The following is a 22,666-nucleotide window of genomic DNA, read 5'->3' as shown; positions in this document are numbered from 1 at the left end:
GCTGTGCCACCCTTGAAACTAGAACACAATTTAATTAATTACACAACGTTGTTCGATCGTCTTGGAAGTCGTTCGTGAACACGTGTTAGGTGCGTATTTAGCTTCCGCAGCTGTAGACACTGAACACCAGACTACCGCGGGCGCTTCGTGTAACACAAAACTCAAAGTTAAATCATGCATTTTTTTATTATCTAGAAGTCAATACAATTATTTTAAACAATGAAAATAAAAGAATTCGTGCTTTATGATTTAATTCTGCTATATGAGGTATCGTTTTCAATTTCTGTTAATTATTATTACTAAAATTAAAAGCAAAAAGCATTAGTTATAGCGCCATCTAGTCACAAATGATGTACTTTTTACAAAATGTTTGCTAACTTCACAGATTGCCGATAGATGACACTAGCTTAAAAAATTTGCATTTCATTTTAAGTTACAAGACGTTATTTCAAAGATGCAATATAAATATTTATACACAAGAAGGTCCATCCTCAAAATAATTCCATTAATTACCATGTGCGTCCCTGTAATAAGCATGCGTGACGCTACGAAAGCGCTCTTGGCCGGCGGTGTCCCAAATCTGCAACTTCACCTTGATTCCGTCAACTGTGACTACCTTGTTCTGCGGACAGATGGCGTTAGTTGGATTGACTTCAATTGACTTCAATTGCTTACATTTTATTTAAATTTTTAAAATATTTGTTCCTCTAAATATTGGAAGTACAAATTTTAATGAAATTTAATTGAGCGATAACGAAAAAGTACACATTTTGTTTATAAATAACTCTTAGAATGGTCCGGTAGGTTAAATACTTTATCGACGCTTTGCATAATATGGATCACCGACTATTATATTGGTACATAAAAATAAAACATTCAATATAGATCACTAGGTACTTAATTTAATAACCACAACTAAGTAGAATGTCCATAAATTGTTTTAGCTCAAGAAAAATTACAGGCACGCGTCGTTAAAGACTAAGAAAGTATTTTCGATGTTTAAAGTTTGTGTTTTTGAATTATTAGTTCGCCGTTGTATCGTGGATCGTGGCATCACTAGGCGGCAAAAGGATCCGTGAGGTTTTAACAAATACTTCTTGAGTCATTGCTGATGTGCACGGGCGACGTTCATTGCTCGGATGGTTCGTAATCCTCTATATTGTCTTTGATAGCTGTTAAAACAATATCAGCTGTTTCAGGTATTCGGAGAAAATATAATTATATGAAAATAAAAAGCCCCTGCCACTCTATATCATCATCATCATCATCTTAGGCCTTACAGCCCAGGGTGGGCCTTAGCCTGGTCCAGTATGTCTCTCCAGACTGCTCTGTTCAGGGCTTTCTCCTTCCAGTTCTTGACGCCGATATTTTTGAGGTCGCGCTCCACGCCATCCAACCATCGAAGTTTGGGTCTGCCACGACTTCTGCGGCCCTCTGGTTTGCCATAGAGCAATTGTCTTGGCATTCTGGTACTCTCCATTCGAACCACATGTCCTGCCCATCGTAGGCGTCCAATCTTTATAGTTGTTATGATGTTAGGATCTTTGTAAACATCATACAACTCGTGGTTATAGCGCGTCCTCCATATCTCGTTTTCCCGCACAGCACCGAATATCCGTCTTAGAATCTTACGCTCGAACACAAGTAGACGGTTCTCATCTTTTTTGCTGAGTACCCATGTCTCTGAGCCATAAATAAGAATGGGTCTCAGTAGGGTCTTGTATAAAAGAATTTTGATATTTCGTGACAGAATTTTGGAACAGAAATATTTAACCACTCTATAGGCATAGACAAATTACAAAGAAAAAAAATCCAAATTTCTATATCTGTGTACCTACCTGACTCAATAACAATTCTAATTACTATTCGGCTATGGTAACAATAATCTTAGTTTTCAGTTATATTAACAATATTCGAATATTCTTATCTTCGACCGATAATAGTACCTACCACTAGGTATTACTATTGTTGATCGAAATTTCAAACTATAATAATACCCATACCTACCCAGCAGAGTAGGCACAAAAGTTATCCAATGAAACAAAACCAAATAAAATTATGATTTTCATAAAATCGTTGTTGTTCCCACCGATGAAGGCAGATGCGATAAATCAAACGTCAAAAAAATGAGCTAACAAAAAAACGAGGACCTTTACAACAATAAATCATTCAACCGAAACGCCGATTCAATCACAGCTGTCATGGGCAAAGGGGCGGGCACGGAAAAAGCGCGCCAAACTTCGAACACCAATCGCGTTGAAGCGCAACGTTCGTTTGGAACTCGCGAGTGGCCCATTTGAATTCGGAACCCTTGAATGTAATTAATTACTTCTACGTCAGGAATGAGAATTTTAAATTTCGAACTATTTTTTTTTAATCTTTATTAATTTTCAACATTCGAAAGATTTTTTGTTGTTGTTAAATACAATAATATTTTAGTTGGAAGTATGTAAGCTAAACAAATATATTGATATAGTTTAAATAGGAAAGGAGGTATCAGCCAACAAGAACTGTTTGAATAGCATTGAGTATAAGTCGTGGAGGAGGTCGCAGGAAATGCGATTTTGTACCCGGAAGTCGATGCCGACGGTCGATATGTAGTTTCCTGCGAGAAACGTGCCATCCCGGAAACGTACTAACATGCACGTCTTTCCAACTCCACTGTCACCGAGCAGCATAACCTGAAAATTGGGAAAATCATGTTTAACCACGAAATAGAGCACATACGATTGTCATAATTTTAGGAATACAATAAGAATTTCATAATCAAAAAAAAAATCAATGTACATTTGCGTGCTAATTAAGTAAAGTACCTACCCAAAGAGTATTTTTAATACCTAGTATATGTATGTATCTGTTACATAAATAACACATTATAGAGCGCATTCGAAAGGGATATCTAAGCAGTTAGTAAGATATCTTTGATATACGGATATAGCTCATTACAGCCGTCCGTTTGGGGAAAACGGGAAACTTTATATAGCTTTTTCCTATCTAATCGTTGATAGGTAGTCTAAGAGGATTTTTCAACTACTCACGGACTGGTAGGTGAGCTCACGGGCTCAACCTTAGGTACTTATTATATATATGTATATTAATTAATTTAAAAAAATCCATTTGGCTGTACACTATTTGAATTTTTATTTTATCTATGCACGTTAGATACAATTTGGAATAATTGAGAAAGAACAGAAAGAAAAAAATAACAGTTTCACGGTGGTCCATGAGCGATCATTTAAGAAAAAGAAAAAAAGAAGATACCTACTATTAAAAACAAAAGGTTTGTTTAAGACACTTACCTTCCCAAAAACATCATATTTATCTTCCTGTTTGGCTTGCTGCTCCCACTGTTCAGTAGGCGAGGGAGGTTCGCTGTGAGGCATCACGCCTTCCTGGTCACTCCTCTCGTCCTCATCTCTAGCATCCGGAAGGTTCCTGGCCCAGGTCGGTCGGACTCTACCGACCACAACGCGCTTTTCCATTTGCCTGTTATCCATATTCGGATTCCACATGTTCGATATTCTATGTTCTCGATTTAAGAAGAATCGAACATTTCTTATCACTATAATATCGAATTTTGATTCACAGCACTTTTTATTGTTCAAATTCACTCTGTCTTTTAATTGTCAGAATTATTTTTAATTTTTTTAAATATTCTTCGATTGTTTATTTGAATTCAGAATCGAGTCGCGTTTGTTTATAATAAATTTAATTCGAAATTATTACGTGACCCAAGGATGCAGAGCGTATAGGTATGTGTTCTAAGATTATAAATGTATTTCGATGCATAGGAGGATTCCGCGTAGCAACCCTAATGTTTTTATTGAAATCAACGAGTAGAGGTCACGTTCTCCTATTAAGTAATAATCGAAGCCCATAGACATTACTATTCCGCTAGCAGCCTTGAAAGAAGAGAACATTTCAACTGTATTAATTGAGGAGTGTTCGACTCTTCTAAGCTGCGGCAAAAAGTAGGAAGATTGTCGTACTTTTACACATGCCACTTAATACTAATATAATACATTACTATGCAGTCTCCAATGTCTTGTCTCTAAAGAAAATTATTATTTAAATACGTTTTTATAGAATTTGATCTTTGACGCGAAAAAACGTCACATTTTAAACTAGGTACCTATATCTTTAGCATTATTTTATTTTTAAAAAGCGCTCTTGGAATCTGACCCGCCATTTTATTTGTATTTGATTCTTATTAAATATTCTTTCTTCTTAATACGTTTTAAAAAAATCACTTATAGACATGCCAAATACTATAAGAGAGGGTCTCTTAATTACCATACCTAGTGTTAGGTATGATAATTTTATAATGGTAAATAAACATAATACTCGATTATTTTTACATAGATAAGTTATGATACCAACTTAGATCTCGGATATTTGAGATAATTCGTCGATCTCACCCCTAACAAAAACATGTAATATGGGCGGTTTTGTTGTTTTGCGTCCGCCGAGTAAAACACATTCGAATCTGAGACGCCGCGGCGCCGCAACGTGAAGAACAACTTTTGCCTACGTAACTTTAATGACCAAATATTACGTACTAGTGATCCCTCAGTAGTCGAAATTCGACTATAATTAATTGAAATTATAAGTTTGAACGGTATTATGATTCTATTGTCAAATTATATAGTCACAGACTACACTTTATGCAAATATTAATAAAGACAAACAATATTTATTCTATTCTCAATTTGACCTCAGACTATGTAATAAGCTATATGAAAAGTTTGACAATGAACAAAAAGTATGCATGCGTGTGTGTCAAGTGCATGGTAGTGTGTGTAATGTTTTTTATGGATTTATTGTATTTTTTATGTATAATTTAAAAAAAATATGAGCATTCTGCACTTCTTCTCTATATTCTCTATAAGTGTGCGAAATTTCATACTCCTCCGTCCGCGCAATTTTCGTAAAAAGGGGTACGAAGTTTTTGCTTCACGTATTAATATATAGATAACTAATTTAAAATAAGAATCTGTATATTCGAGAAAAAAAGGTAAGGGTTATTATTTTGAGGAAGTAAGGAAGCAGCGGCCTTTAGATGCGCTGCTTAATGTTACTAGCCGCAATTATGTTTACAAGACCTAGAACTAATGATGTCATATTTTTTAAACTAATCCGCCATCTTTTCAATAGGTGTCACTGAAGTTGATTCTGCGTGTGGGTGTTAAATAAATTTTAATATGTAAGTTACAGTCCCCTGTTTCTTAATAAAAATATAATATCAGTTACGTTATGTACCAACATATATTAGTTTCTTTTTTTCTAACTAAGCTGATGGTTTTGCGAGACCATACCAGCGTCACCGGGCAAGTAGGTGAATTCACGCGGCTCAAACCTGACGTTGTTGCTGACACGAACCCTAGCAAGAGCCGTGCTGCGCAGAATCTACCACCGGATCGGAAACGCGACCCGCTGAGAAGATCCGGCGAGAAAATCAGTGGGCTGTGTCTGTGGGTTAATTTACTCGCCGAGCCCTTCGTCGCAAGCGACGGGTTTGACGACAACGATTACCGGTGCTTGGGGTACCTAAAAGCACCGTTAGAGTATCGGAAGGATCCGTAATGACGTGTTTTGGGCTACGTCGACTGTTCGCACGATCGGGAATGATATTTGTTTATTAATTGCATAGTCGCGTCAACGAACATGAATGTTAATGGCGCCGTCCACCTCAAGCTGATGTCTACATCATGTCGTCTCATTTGCATATTACGTAAATAAAATCATTACGGGCTTATTTTTTTTGTACAATATTAATTCTTCATCGCGGAAGTCATTCGCGAACAAAAGTTAAGTAGTTAAAGTTAATATTTAATTAGAAACATTAGAAAAATCGGCACAGTCGCATCACTGGATATTAGTATGTATTAGTATATTAGGATATTATTAGTAGACGTCTTATCCTTTAGACCACGACGACTATATTATCTAAAGTAATTAGATTAGATAAAGGCGAGCTCGGGATGACAACGTGATTGCGTGCGAAACTTAATTCGTGTCTTGTGTGTCTTGAAGCAATAACTCGTACCTATATGACAAGGATAATTGTGTTACGATAAACCGTGGTCACGGCGTCTGGTAGTTGCTTAAGAACTAGATGTGACACGGCGCAATCTGCTGTTCTATGATACCTATATAAAACGTAGTGGTGCCAGGGCCGCATTGTAAGGTCTCGTATTATATTATACTAGGTCTTCTTTTTTTAATCTATGACAATTGGCCTTTTGCGATGCCGATGTTGCCAGTGTCAAGCTTATAAAGAATCTTCAATTTTAAAATACATTAAGATTCGGTTATATAAAAAGTGATATACAGCGAAGCGATTTATTTGAGACTGTAATCAAATGGGACGAATTTCAATTAAACTAGATGAGATGGGACGAAATAGAGGCTCAGTAGCTATTTACTGAGACTACAGTTGGACATTTTAGAGGAAAGGAAGAAGGCACGTCTAGCGACATTTTATTTTCTGTCACGTTTGTGCTCTATCACAGACGTTAAAGAAGCCACCATTATTACACGTTTAAAGCTGCAGATACCCACACTAAATAAAAAAAAAAGATATAAAACTTAAAAAAATAAAATAATTCACACAGCTTCACATGTCTCGTTCTCGCCAAAGATTCGACCTATCGTTCATCTACCGATGAATAAAAAAAAATGAAAAATATTTCCCGAAAAAAAAACATTCATCACAATGATCGCATAGACGACCTACCTTATACATCATAACTAATAAGGTTCAATTTGCCAAGTTAAAAAGAAATAGTATGCGTCACAGTTATTTATGTAAATGTTACTAAAAAGACTAGAATCGTCTTTTGTGCTAACCTCTAGAAACACTGATTATCTTAAGCACGGTAAATACTATAAAGATATACTTAATCTCACTTCTGTAGGTTGTTACAAGTACACGAACTAACTTAACTAATTGCTTTCATTATGTTTTTCTATTTGTTTATAGCAGCTGTTTTTTTGATGCAAGCAAATCTTCAGTATCGACTACTTTTGAAGAAGGAAGCCACGTTTAAATTTTACAAATAGGAGCAGGGAACGATGGAGAGGAAATGTGAAAACAGCCCAGTGACCGATAAGTTAAAGAGCGGATGGTAGTATGGACATGTGATGCTTAGGGAGGAGATGTATGGAAATATCGAAATGGTAGTGCAAAGTAGAGGGGGAAGAGCTCGACCGAAGAAGACATGGATGGAGTGTGTATGAGAGAAAGAGTAGTGATTGTTGAGATGACGGCTAATAGAGGAGAATGGAAAAGAAAAATTCGCTGTGTCGACCCCAACTAGTGCGATAAGAAGGTGGAAACAAAGAAGAAGATAAGATGAAACCTTTTGAACCAATACGATCGATGGTTTTGATCACAGAACCAATACTAAATACAGCAATTAACTTAGAAACATTAAACATCTTGATAACTCATCGGATCATTAAGCTGACCGACCTAGAGCCGGTCAATCAATTGTCAGCGAAAGTTCCGTTAGAATTTGTATTGTTATTAGCGAAGTCTTAATACGGTACTAGAGGTCCTGCAGTAGTCGAAATTCGACTATAATTAATTGGGATTGTAAGTTTGTACACTATTATGATTGTATTTTATACTTCTATAATCACAAATTTCGCCAAGACTACACTATAAAAAATATTAACAAAGACAAACAATATTTAATCTATTCTCAATTTGACAACAGACGTCAAGAACAAAAGTTTGACAATAAATAGTATGCATGCGTGTGTGCGTCAAATACATGGTATGTAGTGTGTGTAATGTTTTCTTTATTGATTTAATGTATCTTTTATTCATTATTTTAATAAAATATTAGCTTTATGCACTTCTTCTCTATATTCTCTATAAGCGTGGAAAATTTCATACTCCTTCGTCCGCGCAATTTTCGTAAAAAGGGATGCAAAGTTTTTGCTTCACGTATTAATAATACGGTATAAATAGAATTTTGTTGGTTAGGTCAATCTAAAATTAAGCTGTACTTTAAAAGTTATAAAAATTAGGCAGCGGCTTAGCTCTGCACCTGGCATTGCTGAAGTCCATGGGCGACGGTAACCACTCACCATCAGGTGGGCCGTATGCTCGTCTGCCTACAAGAACAATAAAAAAAAAATATTGTATAGTTTGTGGTTCATCATTATCATCATCATCCTACAGCAGTACACTGCGGACATAGGCCTCTGCAATTGCACTCCACTGAGCACGATCCTTGACTTCTCTGTCATCACTCCATCGAGCCTGAGGGCTTCCTAACCACGTTTGCGAATTCGCGGCCTCCACTCAAGAACACGTTTACCTCAACGATTATCGGTTCTCCGCCTAATACCTACGGCCATTTTGCCACTCTGTGAAGTGGAAGCTTACTAATCGGCTGTGCTATGTCGATAAGTTTGGTTCTTGTCGGATCACCTCGTTCTAGATTCGATCCTCCAGATAATCTCCAAGCTATTTATGTTAAAAACACGATTTAACAGAGTCTAAACGTTCTATTAGCTGATAGCCTAAGGGGCTATTCTCACCGAATGCAACCATAATTAATTTTGTTGGTAAACAGCTGGTTATACAAAAAGACAAAATTAATTATGGTTAATTAACACAATTAACACAAATTATGTTAATTAACACAAATTAGGGTAAATTAACAGCTATAATAAATACATTGGTGGTAGGACCTCTTGTGAGTCCGCGCGGGTAGGTACCACCACCCTGCCTATGTCTGCCGTGAAGCAGTAATGCGTTTCGGTTTGAAGGGTGAGGCAGCCGTTGTAACTTACTTGAGACCTTAAAACTTATATCTCAAGGTGGGTGGCGCATTTACGTTGTTGATGTCTATGGGCTCCGGTAACCACTTAACACCAGGTGGCCTGTGAGCTCGTCCACCCATCTAAGCAATAAAAAATAAAAATAAAAGCTGTAAACTGATCGGTATTTTTCGCAGCAGAACTGGACAGTTGTTGGACAGAATGTTTATAATGTCAATTTTTAATTTACAGTATAAACATTACCATTGAACGTAATCTCACTACAATGTTAATGAGTTTATGAGTTCCCGATACTTTGACGTGTTGTAATCGCCAGGGGCACAGGTCACCGTTCTCGCCGAACTCGTCGCTTGCGACGAAGGACTCGGCGAGTAAATTAACCCACAGACACAGCCCACTGAGTTTCTCGCCGGATCTTCTCAGTGGTTCGCGTTTCCGATCCGGTGGTAGATTCTGCGAAGCACTGCTTTTGCTAGGGTCAGTGTTAGCAACGCCTCCGGTTTGAGCCCCGAGAGCTCACCTACACACTAGGGTAACGCTAATATAGCCTCTCAAAGCTATCAGCATGTGTAGGAAAAAGAAAGCGCCACAATCGCGGGAAGACACTAGACTGTGGGTAGGACGATCGTTCCTCAATAAAATAGAGGATCCTCAATAGAACATTTCTGCAACATATTAATATTTCAATTCGCCCTTAATTAGGCGTTTAGTATGAGGAATTTTAAAAGATCCTGTTTCGAGGATTTTCTTTGTAAAACGTATAAAGAGTACACGCACTGAATCTTTGTCAAGACGAAATTTTCAGGTGTCATTTTCGTTTCAATGTAACCTCCTTTAAAGCGGTTACTCGAGTCCATAGACATCATAATAGAATGGCGAGAGAGAAGGCTCAATTGTATTATTTAACGATTATATCGGCGGTACTCACAATAGGCTCTGTCATCTATTATACGTAATAATATTAAATAGGTTTCCATAGTTCCTGAAACTATTTGCTAAATACATGAATAAGTTATGTATTTTCATCATTAAGATAGTACGTGCTGCTTACATTTTCCGACGTAAGAATTAATGATTGGCAATGAAAATATAAGCACGTCTGTTCTAGTAATAACGCTATCGACGTGTCTATGTTCATAAGTCGATATTAATAATGAAATCAATGTGTCCGTGTCCTGACAGAGAGGCAGGCTTCCTTTGTCGAAGCTTAAGGCTCAGCTTAATCGATACCTACCCGGACTGTTAAGGCTCATACAGCATATGTGCCTTAACAGTCCGGGGTCTCAACATACAAAGCACGAACGGATAATAACATGTTCTTTTAGGTTAGGAATATTGTGTTCTTTTTTTTATAATAAATAAATTAATTGTGAAAAAAACACGAACACTGTCAAATGTTTCACTGTTATATTTCAGTTCAAAAAAAGTTTTTTTTTTTGTTGCGTAATGGCTATCCCATCCTTCAAGCCCGAAATGCATGATTGCACACAATACGGCATATAACTAATAAGTGCAGGATATTGATTGCAGTATGCTGTGAGGTTACTCAAAGAACGCTGTTGTTCATTCTTCGAGAATCGCTTTTACTACTCTCTACTACTACTTCTCTTTGACTTTTGCGACACGCTTTTTTTCTTTTTCTTATATGGATGGACGAGATCATGGCCCACCTGGTGTTAAGTGTCAACTCTGTGTCAACTGTTAACTCATGTCATCAATGTCATGAGTTGGAAGGTCTCACTTTTAACAGTACAACGGCTGCCCCGCCCTTCAAACTGAAACGCATTACTGGCTCACGGCAGAAATAGGCAGGGTGGTGGTACCTACCGGTGCGGACTCACAAGAGGTCCTACCACCAGTAATTATGCAAACTATAATTTTGCGGATTTAATTTTTATTACACGATGTTATTGCTTCACTGTGTGTGTGTGATGTGGAAGTCAATCGTGAACATTTGTTAAGTACGCACGGGAATAAATGGCGAAATTGCCTAAGGCAAGTTATTGATAAGTATTTTCTCTATTTAATACTTACATACAACCTAACTATGAAGACTGTAATAATTGGAACAGCTTCTGTTACTTAATATCACTGAATTACAGACTTGTGATTTTTTGGAACTGTGATACGATACGATATGTACGTCCAAATACTTAAAGGCTTCGTCAAACAGAACGCGTAATTAGCGCGCGTCAGACCGCTAAACTAACGGCGCGCTATGACGCCGAGATGTGTTGTAATACTATGGTAACGTACTCTTAAACAGAGCGCCAGCGCTGTAACTACGCAACGCTCTGTCGCGGCGTTACCTAGTAGGACGCTTTGACGTCAGGCGTTGTAATTTTTTACAAATTTTATTTTAGAGTCCGAGTGAATGTGTATTAAAATAGTGAATAATGCCCGAAAAAATGATAGAATCTCGACATCTTAATACTTTTAAATTTTTACATTGCTATCGAAAGGCACTATGATTTGGCGTTACGTTGCGTCAAGGAGCGTTGGGCTCATCTAGTCAATTTGTGTGACATGTAAAGAGCGCGACGTTAAAACGCAGCGCCAAGTGCGCGTTCTGTTTGACGAAGCCTTAAATCAAATGTTTTCTTGATCGAAAAACTTATCCCATCACGATTTACGACTTGATTCGAATTAAGTTATATCGTTGTTAGAATATGAATTTATTTTAAATTACAGAATCGAATACCTTTCAAGTGTGAACGTAAACTTTTATTAAATTACGTTCTATAAATATAAGTCATCGTAAACATATTTTGAGAAAAAAAATAAGCGATTTCTCTCTCAAAATATAATCGACTTTGAATATACTTTTAGTGATCTTGACTTGACTTGATTGCTCACGTATAAGAGAAAGCAAATGGATGAGTGACGAACTTAAAAAATGTACTCCAGTACTCCAATTATTAATAATAATTATTAATATTATTATAATTATTTGTATTATACATATATATACCTATACCTATCATATACATATTTATCATTAATGACTCGATTAATCATCGAGATGGAAACTAATAAAAAAATACCGAGAAACCTAATTTACCTAAAAACGTGATAAATCTCCTTTGATTTTCAATTCTCAACATACACGTGAAGCTATATCAATTTGCGTACAAATTACTTGTTAGGAAATTCCTGAATTAAATTTACTTAACGCGTAATGTTCTTTCGTTTCTATATAGTGTAACAAGTATATGTATGCATAATTGTGAGCTCAGAAACGTCCACTGTTGGACATAGGCCTGCCCTGAAGCTCCCAATAGTTTTGCGCCTGCATCTAGCGGATTTCCACGACCTTCAACAAGTCGTCGTGGCCTAAAGGATAAGACGTTGGGTGCATCCATATTTAGCGATGCACCAGTGTTCGAATCCCGCAGGTGGGTACCAATTTTTCTAATGAAATATGTACTTAAAAATGTTTACGATCGGCTTCCACGGTGAAGGAATGAACATCGTGTAATAAAAATCAAACCCGCAAAATTATAATTGGCGTAATTACTGGTGGTAGGACCTCATGTGAGTCCGCACGGGTAGGCACCACCACCCCGCCTATTTCTGCCGTGAAGCAGTAATGCGTTTCCGCTTGAAGGCAGCCGCTGTAACTACACTGAGGCCTTAGAACTTATATCTCAAGGTGGGTGGCGTATTTGCATTGTAATTGTCTGTGAGCTCCAGTAACCATTTAAAATAAAAAAAGTCCCTCCCTTTATGGGAAGCTACTCAAGCTGCGTGTTTCGAGAAATTTTTGGTCCCAAGGGCGGTCTGTTCTACAAGCGATGTGCCCTTCTCACTGCCTATTTTCTACCCACCACCTCGAAAACCGCAATCCGTCGACTATTATCAGCTATGACGTTTCCCCTCTGGATCTTCTCATTCCTGATTCGATGACGCGAGGAAACTCCGAGCATGGCCCAGAGCCCTCTTCATGACTATACTCATTCACGATGACAGACTATCACCGGATAGTATAATTAAACTGGTAAAACGTCTTGTGAGTCCGCGCGGGTAGGTACCACCGCCCTGCCTATTTTTGCCGTGAAGCGGTCATGCGTTCCGGTTTGAAGGGTGGGGCAGCCGTTGTACTGTAAAAACGGAGAGCTTAGAACTCATATCTCAAGGTGGGTAGCGGCATTTACGTTTTAGATGTCTACGGGCTCCGGTAACTCATCAAAGCAATAACAAATAAATAAATAAAAAACTGATATTTTTTTGTTGTAGACGTGATAGTGAGTGGTTATTGGGACCTATTCACATAAAAAAGCGAATGTCGCCGCCTTTAGCCAATTTATTTCTCGGAAGGAGATTGCTCTACGACCGATCTGTTGAAATGCGACTGATATGAGTTTCAGTTTTATTTAAAGCTTGCCGTTTCATCTTTCAAACCGGAGCTCACGATTGCTTCGTCGTGTACATAAGTAGGACCTTTGCTTCCGACTCAGTGTCTCTGTCAAAGGTATTTAATATCCGGGTGTATTTATTCTCGTCTCGAATACCCAGACCTGTGCCTTTGAACATGTGTTATTTGTAATTTGAAAACTATACCTTCCTTAGTAACGTTGATCGTGAAAATAATTCTCAACAGTTAAATTTTTTAAACTACTAACTCAATGAAAATTACATTTTGGCATTTATCAAGTTTTGTGTGCAAAATAATAATTCCTTTCATAGCCTTTATATTATATTATTTGACAGTAAAAGAATAACTCAGTAAAATTATGATTCAGTTTAAAAAAAAAAAGTATCGTTAATTATCACCTTCTCATTTGATGACTAGATTATTGTTACTCCAGTAAGAGTAACGCCATCTATCGCTGAATAGTCGAACGAACTATCGAAGGATCTAGTAGCATCTAGAGCGCTCGAGAAGTACAATGCCATCAATTAGTCAGATAGCGGAAACACAATACTCGACTTATGTAAAATATTCTCGATAATTCTAGGGATGTGGTATCGGTTATAATAGCGTTGCAGAGATGGCACACGAGTCAGTTAGTGATCGGAACTGCTCGAAGCGAAACAGCGAACGGAAAACCTGAAGCGAAGTGAAAGAAGCGAACTGAGAATTTTAAAGTGTTTGTGAAGTGTTTTAAGTGTTCTAAGTGATAAATACAGTTTTAATTTATACTTCGGTGGTATTTTATTTATCCCGAACCCCGACGCGTAACATTATCTTGTAATCATATTACTCGTACTACTCGTATACACGAAGCCTAAATACGCTTATTAAGGCTGGATTTATCAGGCTCTATATTGAATATTAATGTTATAATAAAGCGCTATTATAATATAATTATTCTGTTTTTGAAAGATTTTTTTTTATTTCATATCAATTTATTGCCAGATAACAAAAATATTTTGTTTGAGGTTGGATACGTTGTAGTTTAAATTCCATGAATTTTATAGAATACACCACAAGCGTATAAAGGAAAGCGTCCTATCGCTCATTATTTGAGTACTCTTCACGAAACACGGCTAAGGGAGGACCGTGTAAAAATGTTAAACCCTCTAATAAAGGGGAATTGACGTCATTTCCAGGCTTATTCGCCCCTGGGACGGACCCTAATTTTGCTAATACAACTGTTGCTATAGGTACACTAACCAACTAGCTAACGAAGATTCTGTTTAGGAAGAAAAAATGTTTGTTATCTGTAGATATTTCCATACATTAGAGACGTTAGGTCAATTAGAGACATTTTCAGATTTCAAATTTAAAAATTCATTTTATTTTTATTTTAGCGGCTGGATAACATTTTTAATCGGCGTCCAGAAACGAGAAGATTTTCAATTCGACTGAATTTCTTTTGTGTGTGTTTCTCTTAAGTTTTTTGTAGGTAAATCGATTTTGATGACCTTTTTTTGTTTGGAAGTTGATGGTTTTCGTGTGGACATATTTTAATTTTATCGGGATTTGAGCAATCGTTTTTGAGTTTTAGTAATGCTTATTGAATATACTTCGACTACATTGATGACGCTGATAAACTGCCTTCGTTTTTATATTAAAAGTATATTATTTACTTAGTGCGAAGGTACAGAGTTAACTGTCTCAGCCAAGGTCATATATAACACTAAAACATTTTTCAATCCGCAAGGTTCGGAGAATATGAAAAAAGTTTATAATTACGTATTTTTTTTATTTTTTCATACCTACCTTCAAGTAATGTGAAAAATTCTCAAGAGAAAACTTATTTAAGGTTAAATAAATAAAAAATCCAATTAGATCAATTGAACTATTACATTTTATACTTCTATATACGCATATATGTACTTTCGTAATTAAATATTGTGTAGCTTTACGGGAACTTTATACGAACGAAAATACATTTACAGGAAATTTCGTGATGAATAATTTACTTTCGCGCAGCACACATAAAAAGGCGTGAAAGTAGAACCTAATCTCATCCGTATTTGAAATACTCCGCCACTCATATTTACGCGACATACATATATCGAGTCAAAGAAAATGTATGCTAAAGTGATTTTCCGCGACTTTTCTTACGGTGAAATGTTCCGTTGTAACGAGCGATGGGAATTACAAAACTTTTCAGGTTCGGTACACGCCCGTAACGAGTCAGCTATTTAAATGTTTATTAGTATAACAAAAAACGCGAACACGCCCCAGGAAAATCCGTATTTTTCTCTAAGAATTTATACGGAAGATAAAAAAAAAATCGATAGCATATACTCGGTCACCGTCCTCGCCGAACCCGTCGCTTACGACGAAGGGCTCGACGAGCGAATTAACCCATAGACACAGCTCACTGAGTTTCTCGCCGGATCTTCTCAGTGGGTCGCGTTTCCGATCCGGTGGTAGATTCTGTGAAGCACTGCTCTTGCTAGGGTCAGTGTTAGCAACACCCCAGTTTGAGCCCTGTGAGCTCACCTACACACGTTAGGGCGAAGCTGAAATAGCCTCTCAAGGCTATCAGCATAGGTAGGAGAAAAAAATTTAGCATGTACAATACAAATTAGACCATCTTTATTTGTATTCTTTTTACTAATATGCAAGCCACGAATTTTATGACACGTTGTTTTCTTCAGGATTAGATAAACAAAGTTATTTGTAGATGCTTTTAAAAGAGTTCGAAGTTTCTTAGCTGCGGGTCTTATCATACCATATCCGGACTTTAATACCGGCTTTGTATAGGTGATTCATAATTCGTGGGTAGCCTTATTTTTTGTAGCTTAGCTAAATTGCCGTAATGCTTTAGCTAAGCCATGTTGCCATAACGGCAGTACTAGGTATAACTGATGAGGCAAAGTACCAATCCAGTCCTCGTCACATATTAGTGAAATATTTCATATTCTTGTAATAAATTCATTTGCAAAGAACGTTACACAAAAGAGAAGCGAGCAGGTTAATACATGGAATTTGTAATGCTTTGTTAGCAATTTGTGTAATGCTGGCATATTCCAGAGAACATCGTAATTGTTCTGAGAGAGTTCACAGGGGATCCGTCTCTCTCCCATTTTGTTTAATAGTCTTAATTAGTTAAGTCGGATTTGAGAACGATTTCGTATATTGAGCACATTTTTTCAGATATTTGTTTTATTGTAAAATTAATTCACTACCTATTCATTAGTTCAGTACCCTCTGTTTATATTCTTAATTATATGATTTGAAAACTAAATATTGTACATCATGTTATTCCTACATAAACAATAATGAATATATTGAAATTTATATTTAATTACAAATAAATACTAAATTACTAATATTAAAATAATATTAATAGTATTAAATAATGAATAATAATAATAATAATTTAATAACTAAAGTATATTATTAAAAGGAGCCCCTTTAGGCAAGGTTCCGAAGATACTGGCAGCGTTCCCCCTTTGAATAGCTAGACTAATTCTTTCTCCAAGGTAGCTACCAGCTTTTCGGTCTTCTGTGATGTCGACTGACCTTTTTTCTATTTCCTTAAAAAGCCTTATAGCGCTAGGACCCCACGGACCAAGGGTTTCGACATAAATATAAATTCAGATATTAGCATTAGAAACATGTCCAGGGCTCGGCTAGGAGAGTGTTAACCTTGTTAGTTGTTAGTTGTAAGTTAAACCTTGAAGTTATTTAAGTTGTTCATGCTATTTATACTCGGACTCTGCTACTGCACTCTGCTATTTATACTGCACTCCAAACACTAAACTTATTCAGGGTTATCTGTTCCGCTCAAATCGATTTGCAGTGATCACAGCCCCGAAATAAAGCTCCCGAGATATTTTATAAACTTATAAGCACCGAACGTTATTCTTTTGCAAAGACAAACAATCGCAAAGTGTTCTTTTTTGATTCACAAATCCTAAAACTAAATTTATCTCTTGACATTGTACCTTTATCAAGAGTTAAAGAACATTTTCGCGCGTCTTTCAATCTAGAATCTCGACGATAAAATGAAATGCTTATCGTTCGAGGCACACATGGAAATGAAACAAATTACCAGTTTATGCTGAAAGAAAAAGATAGGAATGTAATAAACGAGTGCCTTAAATCCTTCCATATCTGTTTTTGCACGTTTTATTTCGCTCTGTTCCGTTATTGTTCGAGATTTTACTGCACATTTGTACCGGTTCCGATCGAAGTTTGATGCAATGCAGTTTTGTGATTTTTGTGAGTGTAATCTATCTTCTATCTCTATATATAAACACTAGCTGGCCCGGCAAACGTTGTTGTGCCCTATAAATTATTGCTAGGAAAGATAAATAACCTAGATACCGACTGCAGCGCCATCTGCCGGGCTGATTTGTAAATCTAAACCATTCTCGAATCCACCTGAAGGGCGGGAGATCAAATTGAATTTAAAAAAAATCATAATTAAAGGAACTTGAAATTATAAACCCTGAATAAGAATTTATCGTACTACAATTATAGTAATTTGATTGCCATCTTGCAACCTTATTGCGGATCTGTGCATTGAATAAAAAAAATAAAAATCGGTATGGAAAAATAGGGGTTGATCGTATAAGAGTGAAAATTGAGAGTAATATGAATTTTTTTATTTTAAGTCATGACAAAATGAAAACAAAAATCTTGCCAAAAAAATTAGAGTTTACAATTAACAAATAAAAAATAGGGGTTGATCGTAGAGGGGTGAAAAATTGAGAGTAACATCCGATTTTTTATCTTAATTCATGAAAAAATAAAAATAAAAATGAAAATCTTGCCAAAAAAATTAAAGTTTACAATAAACAAATAAAAACAAAAAAAAAGTGTTAATCGTAGTGGGGTGAAAATTTAGGGTTGTATGTATTTTTGTATGCTGTATCATAAAAAAATAAAAACAAAATTTTTTAACATTTAGGGGGATGAAAAATAGATGTTGTTCGATTCTCCACACTGGCTGATATGCACGCTAAGATTCACGAAAATCGGTTAAGCAGTTTCGGAGAAGTTCAATCACGCACGAAGTTCATCAATTTCTCTTTGATGTGTCGCCCGTCAGACGGATTCCTTTTGTTTGTTTTAAGTTTATTTTATACAAAAGCTTAGGTATTTTATTTATCGATTGAGGCACTACGAAGTCTGCCGGGTCAGCTAGTGTATAATAAAACTTATTCTGTGATGATTCATTTTTCATGTAAACAAAATCCTCTCTTTACGTCGCTTCAGTTCTTTCGTTTGATCGTGCTCCATCGACTCCGATTCTCGGTAGCAATTATCGCGTTACAGCTACATTGATATTGGGGTAGCGTGAATTCGGTTTGTCGAGCATATTCGTCCTTCCTGTCGACCTCTTGTCCTTTATTTTCATAGCATATCAAATATCCTTCTCAGGAATATATAAAATAAAAAACATACTATAATGGGAGCCTTTTCGTTTTTGTTTTATTTGCAATCGTTTAAAAAGCCCGTAGCGGTGGACACAAACTCAGCAACTTGTGACCGCTTGGGTCATTAACATTGCTGATGGGCACATTAGGTGGCTCATCTGTCGTCCTGGACAGTAAAAAAGGATACTAAAAATTCCAGATACATCCGCTAAATTCTTATGCAAATTACTTTTTGCAAATTATAAAACGCATGTTATATATAGCATTGCATTTTAATATCATCTCATTCGGACACGATTATTAGCTAATTCAACAAAACAAATTGGATTCTCCATGAGAGTTTAAAAAGACATGATCGACTAACAATTTACGCTTTTGAACAAAACAATACTCCAAATCAAATCAAATCAAATCTAATCAAATCAAAAAAAAAATTCAACATAAATGAAAGTACATACTTGTTGAACGTCAAAAGAACTACCGCCAATTCATAAGAACTAGCCTCCGTCCTGAGAAGAATTGGCAAGAAACTCAGCGGGCATTTCTTTTTTTTTTTAATAATAAATTTTTTTTTAGATAATTTTTTTCCGATATAATTTAGTGTTATATTGATTATTATTCTTTTGAATTCTATATTCAGATGGCTTGGACTTCTGTTAAACTATATTCATTTACGTATAAATATCTATGTAATGAGCTGGAATAAAGAGAAAATACAAATTTAATTTAAACACAGCGTATTCATTCCATTTTTCAGTCGTATTCCAGGAACTCATTAATCCGTTATAACTACATATGTATATGTTGTATTTTCATATAATCTTGTATTACATCCTCGCATACATGTTCATTTATATACTCTTTGAAAATTTTTGTGTGCGTTTTTTATCTTTTGTTTCCAATAAAGTGTAATCAAAAAAAAGTGAGCCGTCACGGGACGCCTGGCAGATGTGAAACGTCGACATGATTTTGTAAAAGTAATATGCAGAAAAGAACAGATTGTGATAGGAACTAAATATGTCATAATGATAAAATAAAATATTACTAAAAAATCATTTGTTTTCAAGTAAAACACAGGTTATGTGTACTGTAGTAAACAACACTGTATACACTACGGAGTATACACTATAGGTATCCGAGCTCAGTCTAGCGAAAGAGATGGCATAACGCCGGATCGAGTGGGAGAGAATCGCACAGTCGATTGCGCATGGCGACGCGTCGCCACGGCATGCGTCGCCACGCCAGAAATCGGTTTTACGTGCGGCTATAGATGTTTCACATCAATAAAATAACTAATCGAACTTTTAAACGACAAATTTGATTGATAATGTCTTTGCGGGTCGTATTGTTTGTGACAATTCAATGAAAAGATTTAGCAACAAATTTCTTTGAGCCTTGAACATTTTTACGGCTTGAACGATGAATATCTCTTAATAGATACCTACAGCCTAATTTACATGAATTCATACTTAAAACCCTTGCAAGGGTACTCGAAGAATCGTATTATGTCCACACGAATCGCTTGGAAGCGCAATGTTGCTATTTTTAGTTGGACAAGGGTTAGTTAGGGTGGCCACGTGTAAGGGACACAATGGGACACGTCCTTTCTACATCTTGTATTCAAATCGTGTTTGTTTATTAAACCGGTTTCACTTAGTTTGTGATTCGAAATGTGACAATTATGTTATTTCGCGTTAGGACTTTTTAGCGAGCACGTGTGGTGTCAAGTTATCTATGTCAATTGGTTTTATTTTGTTAATTTAGTGTATTTTCGGCTTTGAATATGTAAGCATGGTGGCTTATCAACTGTTTAGCATCTGGTAAAACATTACCGCTATGTCATTTTGAAAAGATTAAAGGAACTCTGGATTCGCGGTGAAAGTTTTTGATCAGGTGCCACCACCCTTGCAAACGAATTCACACCAAAGGACCGTATATTATTTATATTTGATATAATGAGAATAAGAGAAGATTGCATGCAGCAGAGATGCGAATGTTGCGATGGATGTGTGGAGTGACGAGAATGGATAGAATACGGAATGAATATGTTAGAGGAAGTCTGAAAGTGGCACCTGTGACAGAGAAGCTGAGAAGTGCGCTATTGGGATGGTATGGATATGTGATGAGCCGAAATGAAAATGAGGGTGGTAAGAGAATGTTAACTATAAATGTGGAAGGATATAGAGGAAGAGGTAGACCTAAAAAGTAATGGATGGATTGCGTGAAAGACGATATGGGTAAGAAGGGAGTGAGCGAAGAAATGGTATACGATAGAATTGCGCCGACCCCAGGTGACTGGGAGAAGGGCAGGATAATGATGATGATGATAATGAGAATGGAACTGAAACTATTGTGTCAGAAAATTCAAGCTTGGTACAATATTTAGAATTATTTATAAATGAACTTATTTAATTAACAGCAGGGCGAAATAATATTTACTGCTTTAAATTAGATTAAAAGGAACTCTTCGTAGTCATATGTACAAAAAAACTCATGGTCTTTCTATAGGGGAGCGCCCTTCGGATCCCCATACACAGACGAGGGTGGAATTTATAACGGCGGTTAATAATATACGCTTGTATTAATTATACTACTTTTTTGTTTGATATTTTTTAGTTAGGCAATACAGAGTTTTTCTAGTTCAGAAGAGCTTACTAACATAAAATAAAAAATGTGTGCGTGTACTAGTGTACACACGTAAGAAGTGAAACTTATTTATGGCCTTATTTTTCGAAAAATGATCTACATGCAACTTTCTAGAAATTGGTTAAATAAAGTTAAATTAGATAAAGTTTAAACAAAAGGATTTTATTATCATAGACATGAATACAAAAAAGTTAAATTAGATAAAGTTTAAACAAAAGGATTTTATTATCATAGACATGAATACAAAACAGATTGCGCGTAACGGAAAAATGTGACGCGTAACCGAAAAATGTGACGGTAAATTTTTTTCCAACGCCGATAAGGAAGTTTCACTTCAAAAAGAAAATTACAAAAATTACAATAATTTTTGATTAAATTTAATCTTTTAATTATTTTATTATTTTATGTTATTTTTTTTTTTTTTTTTTTATATATATGAGACCGTCAGCGCAAAAGTGGCCTAACCCAATATTATTCATAATGCTTTTTTGTCCCACTTGCGATGAAACGGGCGAAGATAACGGCAATACTCAAACCTAGTAAGCCGGCTGACAGTGCAGATAGCTATCGCCCCATTTCCCTTTTGAGCGTAATGTATAAACTACTTGAGCGAATCACACTTAACCGCATTGCACCAACTATAGAAAAACATATTCCTCAAGAGCAAGCTGGATTCCGTCCAGGACGCAGCTGCAGCGATCAAGTGTTAGCACTGACCACACTCTTGGAGAGGGGATTTAATGAAAACCTCAAGTCGTCAACTGTATTCGTGGACCTAACCGCTGCTTACGACACAGTATGGCGCCAGGGACTGCTGTACAAACTACTCAAGCTGATCCCCTGTATAAAGATCTACAAAGTTATTGAGGACGCTTTTACCAACAGACCATTCCGTGTCTATCTGGGAGACAAGTCTAGCTTATCCAGGGTCCTGAACAACGGTCTCCCGCAGGGCTCAGTCCTCGCACCAACACTCTTCAACGTGTACACCCACGATGTGCCAGAGATGCTCTCCAGGAAATTTCCGTACGCCGACGATCTAGCTCTAGTCGCACAAGGCCGCAGTATAGAGACAACGGAATGTCAGCTTGAAAACGACATGGCCACGCTTGATGACTACTTCATTCGATGGCGCTTGTGTCCAAACGCTTCCAAGACGGAAGTCTGCTGTTTCCACCTAAATAACCGACAGGCTAACAAGAAACCCAACGTCACCTTTAGAGGTTCCACTCTCCCCTTTAACCCCTATCCCAAATATCTGAGTGTCACCCTAGACCTGGTTTCAGAGAAAAACGCCCAATCTGGTGCATGCTTAACCACCTGAGAACGGGAGTTGGTCACTGTAACCAGCTGCGGAAGAGATGGGGCTGGACGGAAAACGAAAGCTGTGAATGCGGATGCTCAGAGCAAACTATGCGCCACATTGTCATGGAATGCC

At 36.7% G+C, this 22,666-nt stretch overlaps 1 protein-coding gene across 8 annotated transcripts in view; it reads right to left on the bottom strand.

Moving 5' to 3' along the window:
* LOC101736393 (ras-related protein Rab-37) overlaps positions 1-22,666 on the bottom strand; it is a 78,174-nt gene that overhangs the window by 3,995 nt on the left and 51,513 nt on the right. For 2 of the 8 annotated variants that reach the window (XM_021353491.3, XM_062670691.1), the window contains exons 2-4: positions 3,300-3,761; positions 2,571-2,681; positions 514-622 (exon numbers count right to left, since the gene is read on the bottom strand). In XM_021353491.3, coding sequence (XP_021209166.1) covers positions 514-622; positions 2,571-2,681; positions 3,300-3,512 — 433 coding nt within the window. In that variant the 5' untranslated portion in view covers positions 3,513-3,761. Of the gene's footprint in view, positions 1-513; positions 623-2,570; positions 2,682-3,299; positions 3,903-22,666 lie in introns of all 8 variants that reach the window. The other 6 variants (XM_038013417.2, XM_062670688.1, XM_004923206.5 and 3 more) reach the window with 6 other exon arrangements.

The sequence above is a fragment of the Bombyx mori genome, chromosome 10 (genome assembly GCF_030269925.1).
Source record: "Bombyx mori chromosome 10, ASM3026992v2".
NCBI lineage: Eukaryota > Metazoa > Arthropoda > Insecta > Lepidoptera > Bombycidae > Bombyx > Bombyx mori.
This window is presented reverse-complemented; position numbering and strand designations above follow the sequence as displayed.